Genomic DNA, 7,500 nt, shown 5'->3' with positions numbered 1-7,500 from the left:
GCTATTCTTATTGATATTATGATCATTACTGTTATCAGTTTAGAATCCTATTGATATTATTATTATTATCATCATCATTATTGCTATATTCATTATCGCTCTTTTCATGTTGTTATTGTTATTATTATCAAGATTATTATCATTATGATTAATATTATTATTATCATTATGATTAATACTATTATTATCATTATGATTAATATTATTATTATCATTATTATTATTATAATTATTATTATTTTGTCATTGTTTTTGTTATCATTATTATCATTATTTTTGTTATCATTATTATCATATTGTTATTATTACTATTATTATCGTCATTATTATCATCAATGTTATAATTATGTAAATGTTATCACCGTTATCATTATTCTCATTATTATTATTGATATCTTTTATTTGTTGCTATTGTTATTAGTTGTTAGTATTATTTGTATCATCAATTTTATCCTACTATTTATGTCTCTGTCCTTAATTATTTAATTGTCCTATCTTTTGTTATTTGATTGTAACTTTTATCATTATTGTAAGCGTTTATCATTCGTACTATTAATGCCAAATTAACATCGTCTAATGTTGCTCATATTTCTATGCTATTATCAATCATCAATAATTTTTATCAGTGTGGATAATCAATATTATAAGCGCTGTGCGTATAATACCCAGATCGCAGTGCGAATAGCAGTCAACACAGCGGGTTCATCAAGAGCTTCGTGAGATTCGAACTTCCTATCTCACGGTTCGGAATATTGATTCACGATTTCGAATCCGATTAGTGTCATCTGACGAAGGAGGAGAGAGAGAGAGAGAGGGAGAGGAAAGGGAGAAAAATGGAGTGATTCGGAGACTAATACGCTCGAGAAAAGTTGGTTGGCATTGGGAGGAAATAAGGAAAGATGACTGTGGACGACCGGTCTTTCTTCAGCAAGTGTGTGGTCCAGCTGGCTCGCACTCTGGCCAAAATAAAGCCAACGCCACAAGATAAGGTCAGTGTTGTTGATTTTGGGATGAAAGGTCACGTCTGCTTGTTTATTTATCTATTTATTTTGGTGTGTGAGGGAGGGTCAGTAGCACTATGATGGCATTTAGTGTGTGATTTGTGGTGTTTGGATTTAAATTTAGCCATAAAAGTTGGGGTTATGTAAGGTGTTTAGATAAAAAGTCTTTTTCGAGTTTAAGACAAGGTCAGAAGTTTAAGATAAGGTCAGGAATTATAGTATGGTCAGATTAGTGTGATTTGGATTCTTTGGAGGACTTGGCAATACTAGAATAAAGCCAATAATTACCCAAAACCTATGTTAAACCCAAGTCAAGGTCAATGATATTTTATTTTGTTGGACAGGAAGGGTTTGGGAGGTCAGAGATAAGGTCAATATTGAGAATTTGATCAAGTGCATTTAAAGGTCAAGTATTAGCCATTAGAATTCTTTAGTCATTCGTGGTTTTGGTGTTTAGATTATTTAACAAGAGAAGGTTTAAATAGGGAAGTTGCTATCAAGGTCTTAATGGAGGTTAGGAGTAAATATAATTTTTTGGATATTGATGTGTATATATTTGGAAACTAACATTATTTGATGATGAAGACTTTTTTCCTTCTTTTAAGGTTTTGTCAGGGCTGGGAGGGGAGGGTTACAGGTAAAAAAAAATCCATATATCTTGGGTATTAGGGTTCTGACAAAGCCAACTAAGTGCACCTTTATTTTGAAGAGCTAGAGCATGTAGGCCTGTGTGGCGCTGTATCTAAAATGAGATAAAGTTCTATGGAATGTGTATTAGGAAAGGTATCTTAGCCTTTGCCTGACCGCTGAGAGTTGCGGGGAGCGTAGTGTGTTTGGTTTTAGATTAGAGGCTAGCACAGGTTAGGATGCGTTTTTAAGTGAATTCGGAAGGGAGATAGTCTTATTTTAAACATTTGTAGTATTATTTTACTTATTTGTGTTATTTATGTTCATGATATCTTGTTTTGTTAGATTTAAGTCAAAGTCTGTCGATTTAAAGCAATCTTTATGAACACTGAAATTTTATAGTTAAAGGACATGCTATATTTTGAAGAAAATTTATTATTTTCATTGTATATGATGTAGTTTAACTGCATCCAAGTGAAAAAATAGTGCAGTAGTGTGATTGTTATTAAAAATTCAAATATCGTAAAGGAACCAAAATTTTCCGAGTCAGAAATTACATCATACAATTTTTGTGAGTGAAGGAAAGATTCATATGGAAGTTGCTTCATTACAATATTATATTAAAAAGAGGACTATTTTACAGTAATTACGTTATTAATGATATTATAATTATAAAAACCAAGGAATTAGCTGTGGTGATCATGTCCTTTTCAAAACCAGGATGTAGGTGTTGATGTAGCATTACTCAGCAGAAAATCTTGAAAGGCTTATGGTATTTGAAAGTCACTGATAGGTAAGAGTCATAATTAGATGACATCAAAAATCCTCCTCCTCCTCCTCATCATCATCATCATCATCACTATATGTTATTACTTTGTTATTATAATTATCATTATTATTGTTATTAATTTTAATATTATTATTATTATTATTAATATTATCATTGTTATTAATATTATTATTGTTATTAATATTATAATTATTAATATTATTGTTGTTATTAATATTATTATTGTTATTAATATTATTATTGTTATTAATATTATTGTTATTAATATTATTATTGTTATTATTATTATTATTATTATTGTTATTATTATAACTACTATTATTATCATTATCAGTCATGATCATCATCATCATTGTCATTACATATTATTGTTACTTGTTGGTTATTATTATTATTATATTTATTGTTATCATTATTATTACTACTACTACTACTACTACTACTATTACTGTTATTATTATTATTATCATATTTTTTTTTTATTATCATTATTGTTATTATTATTGTTGCTATTATTTTTATTATTGTTGCTATTATTTTTATTATTATTATTATTATTATTATTATTATTATTATTGTTGTTGTTGTTGTTGTTGTTGTTGTTTTTGTTGTTGTTGTTGATATTATTATCATTATTATTATTTTATTATTATTATTATTATTATTATTATTACTTTTGGTATTAAGATAGTCATTATGATCATAGTTATCTTTATCATACATGACTGATTAATGAGTATTAGAAAAAGCCTGTTGAAATTAATAATTGGCTGTGTTTGGTCTGCTAATACAACAATTTCATATATGTTCAAATTTTACAAGGTACGAATACATTTAGTACTATATGTTTAATTTCTAGCAAATATTTGTAGTTTCTGTTGTTACTGCATTTTTTTCATGGTTTGAATAAGTATTAAATAACTCTTACAGTAAAATAAACTAACAAAATTAGATTTATCAAAGAGGCGTGCTTTGTAGTAAAGTAATATTGTATTGAAAGGCACAAGGTAATATGCAAAAGGATATATATGTTTTTTAATTGTTAGGATACATTATTACATATATTTTGAATATGTTTTTGTTCTTTTTAAGAAATTTTGGAGAACATTTTTTTGAAGATAATGTCTAAGCACTCTAAAAATATGTACATCTAACAACACTAAAATGTTTGTCAGTGTATATCCACTGTAGGCCACATGGGATATGGAATTGGGGGTGGCCTCCTCTGGACTCCTTCTCTGAGTTAATTATGACGAATATAGGGAAATTCTGTACGAGAATCGTTAATTCAACAATGGAAGATATGCAGTTAATGCATTTTATTTACCAGAATTATGAATTCTGGTGAAGATGTAGTATTAGCATGCTGTTAGGCAGTTCATTCATTGTAGAACGTGAGATGGGTAGACACTGAGCGATGTGCAGTCTTGACCTATTCTTTAGGTTGCCATCTTCTCTCAGTACTAGTAATAGTTAGAGTCCAAATCACTCGCCGCACCAGAGAGGCTAGAAATCCCAAACCTTTGATCCAAATGCTTCATCAGAACTAACAGATGATTCAGTTTAGAAAGACTTATCAGACAGGTCAGTGTCACGTACAATAAATACCATAATGTAATGCGATTTTTTATTGTGACTGGGACTTAAATTATAGTATGCCTGTAGTGAAAGCTCTTTAAGCTAAAAAGAGATTTCAAATTAGTTAAATGAATGATTACCATTCACTTGTCTGAACTATGGCTGGTTTATGTGGCTGGTAAACCACAGGAACATAATCTTGACTGATTATAGCTACTATAAAAAAAAGGTTAAAAGTATGGAAATCATGCTTATTTAGGCTAGATGTAATCATGTCATGCATGATAACAAATAAATTTCTTTAATATTTCTGCCATCTAGATTTTAAGATTGATTGATAGAAACAGAATTGCTCAGTAAAGTAAACAACTTCCCACAGGTTGAGAAGCTCTTATCCCTCTGTCCGGGGGAGAGCCATGGAGGAGTTTACCGTGTGGACCAACGAGGACAAGATGCTGTGGTTGCACTAGGAGTGTATTTTCTTGAGTCTGGCCTGCAGCATGAGGCCTTAATCCTTCAGTACCTTCTCCGACTGCTTCGAGCTCTCCCGAAGGCTGTATGGCTGGATGAAAAGAAAATCAACTTGACAGATCGTAAGTGAAATGATCATTTTGGTGTGGAGGAGTATTATTGATTGTGATAAAGGTATGTTATAGGTTAAAGGGATAGAAATTATATGAAACTTGTTAAAACAGGGTAAAATGTCCTGTAGCTATGATAATTGTGGTAATCATTGTTATATGAACCTGGTGACCAAAAGTGCCTGTGTATATGTGTGGAATTCATGATGAACAAATTGCAACTGGATCAATAAAGGGAAGAACAAGAAAACACATGAGTATGCTGAAGGCCTTTTTGCTATTGCTTATAGCGAAAAGGCCTTCAGCATATTTGTGTGTTTAGATGTATTCCTGTGGTGAGAATGTGTTTATGTTGGCAACGTGAATGTATAGAAAATTACTCGGAATGATTATATTGCTTTATTGTTATTAAATGATAATATGAGTGATCATTATTTGTATGAGATTTGAAAAGCCTTATATTTGACATTTTGGAAAAGTGATAACATGATAGCTAAGATAGTGATTGAAATATAAAACATTTTCTCAGCAATAACAAGATTTGTTAATATGATAAAGAGGACTGTTATTATAACCTTCCTACAGGCCTTACTGGGAATGGTGTGTAATCGCTCTCGCACGCCTTGGCACACACGTCCCTTTTCCTAGAAGTGCGATTTATCACACACCTTGATTTGGAATAGTGAACTATTTTATTATATTTGATGTTAAGGGAAACACGCACAAATAAGCAAACCTGATATTGTCTTCCGAAATTTCTTGTTAGTTTATCATGAGTTTCTAAGTTCATAGCATCCTAGTTAACATTTCTTAATTTACAATGATTCACCTACTGTTCCTTGTAAGTGTTTTTTTTAAACAAGTGTGTGTAATGTTAATGTAAAATTGACTTAATATGCAGAATTTCTTAGCTAAAGTCACTATACTTTTTATCACTTTTTGTTGTCTTTGGTTCTGTTTAGAAGATATTTAATTTATTGATTTGTTTCTTTACTGCTTTCTTTTTTTCTGCAAAGCAAGTCCAGGCAGTTCTTTTCAATTAATATCCAAGCTTTTCAACTGCACACCATCGCACGCGGGGAATGCTCAAGGAGTGCGATTTACCGTACACCTGCAAATTTTTTTCATTAAGGCTTATTCTTACATATCATTGAAAATGATAGATGTTATTTATTTTCTTATAGCTTGTAGTTTTTAAAATCCTCTCACTTGTTATTATTACACATTACAGGCATACCAGTTGCTGAGCGTTTCAGCTTCTTGCTCACAACGCTTCTGAGTGATGTTGCAGCACAAAGTGAGACTGTGCGCGACGAGATTATCAATACACAAATCGAGGTTTTGTCAACCCTGACAAATGGAATCATTAGGAATGTGCGAGATGACCAACTACGGTCAAGTAATGCCAAGAGTGAGTGTTCTTTATTGAATTGAAATGATTATCAAATTATATTGGTTGCATAAGCCATTTGCAACATCAGTATATATGTAATTTTTTTTCTTTTAGAATCATTTTCATTTGCTTTTATATACCTATATTTTTTGTCAGATATTCCATGATTCATACATAAAGAACTAGCAATGAAAACAAAAACAATTAATGAAACTTTGGCAAATTTCAGTATCCCTGTGCCGTGGGACAATACCAGTTTTATTGGGCCTGGCCCGTGCCCTAGGCAGATCTACATCGGGAAACCCTCTGTTTCTGCGCATCTTCCCAGCTCCAACCATCCCAACACCTGTGCCTGCGGAGACAACACAGATGGCGAAGAAGAAAAGCTTCAGTAACTTTCGTCCCATCATTCCAAGGTCATTGTCGTCCACCTTGCCCTCCTGTCCTGACGTGGTTTCACTCGTCAGTGTAGATAGCGACCGGGACATTGGGTAAGTTGGTGTCGAACCCCTCCTCTCCTTTCCAGTTAATGTTGTCAAGTGCCAGTGATCAGTTGCAGCAGTAATGGCATAGGTAAAGCATGGTCATGCAGTTGATACATTTCTCAATTTTGGGGTTTTATGGGATCCACCTTTGACTTGGAAAAGATTGGATCATGTAACGGGTTTCATTGTCGGAAGATTTTAAGTCTTGACATTTGCTTAGTAAGTTCAAATAGCTTCTGAAATGTTTTGTTTATTGGAAAGAATATGTCTAATTTGTCTCTGATTTTGACAACTTTAGGTTAAGGCTATTTATTAGAGAATCATGAATGATAGGGTTGATTATAAATGTTCCCATAGTTTTATTTATTTACTTAGTTTACTATTATTATTATTCTCATTATTTGTAGTACTTTGTAAGATACTGAAGATTTTGACACCTAGGTCATTGACCTTTATGGTAGCATTTCTGTTTCTTCTTCCTCTTTATTTGTCTTTTCTCGGTGTTTTGTAGGATTTTTGCGTTAATCACCGAAATTGAAAGTAATTGAAGGTCTCACAGATTTTTCACTGGTTCTCGCACATTCCGTATATTTTTTGTGAGAAACTAAAATAAGGAACTCAGCAGCCCTAGATGGGAGCTTTCTACAGTGATGCTTCTTCTTACAGATGGGGACTGTAAGTTTTAGCTATTTGTTATCATTTTCGAAAGTCTCAGATATCAACGAGGCAATTTTAATTTGACCCTCTGTTTACTCTACAAGGATTATTTCGTCACCATATAAGTACCGTTTGGCACATCACAGTGGGCACCCCCACACCTCTAGCATGGAACCGCTATTGCATGTGGCAATGAATGCTGTGTGAGTGATTTCTGGCAGTTTCCGAGATAGATGAATATTTGAGTGAATTAGTGTGTTTTGATTCCCTGAATAAGTCAAAACTTCTTTTTAGGTGTGATGGAAAAAGAGTTGTCAGGGATTTTGATAATGTAAACACTTTCCAGCAAGAATGTGTAACCACAAGGAAAGAATTTGAAGGCTTAGTT

General features: G+C 32.3%; 1 protein-coding gene across 5 annotated transcripts in view; it reads left to right on the top strand.

Annotated features, from left to right (window-relative positions):
- Nucleotides 1-776: 776 nt before the first annotated feature.
- Pi4KIIIalpha (phosphatidylinositol 4-kinase III alpha) overlaps nt 777-7,500 on the top strand; it is a 46,547-nt gene continuing 39,823 nt past the window's right edge. For 4 of the 5 annotated variants that reach the window (XM_070143490.1, XM_070143491.1, XM_070143487.1 and 1 more), the window contains exons 1-4: nt 777-989; nt 4,376-4,589; nt 5,809-5,988; nt 6,200-6,461. In XM_070143490.1, the coding sequence (XP_069999591.1) occupies nt 900-989; nt 4,376-4,589; nt 5,809-5,988; nt 6,200-6,461 (746 nt within the window). In that variant the 5' untranslated portion in view covers nt 777-899. The remainder of the gene's footprint in view (nt 990-4,375; nt 4,590-5,808; nt 5,989-6,199; nt 6,462-7,500) is intronic. The other variant, XM_070143489.1, reaches the window with a different exon arrangement.

The sequence above is a fragment of the Penaeus vannamei genome, chromosome 30, assembly GCF_042767895.1.
Source record: "Penaeus vannamei isolate JL-2024 chromosome 30, ASM4276789v1, whole genome shotgun sequence".
Taxonomy (NCBI): domain Eukaryota; kingdom Metazoa; phylum Arthropoda; class Malacostraca; order Decapoda; family Penaeidae; genus Penaeus; species Penaeus vannamei.
This window is presented reverse-complemented; position numbering and strand designations above follow the sequence as displayed.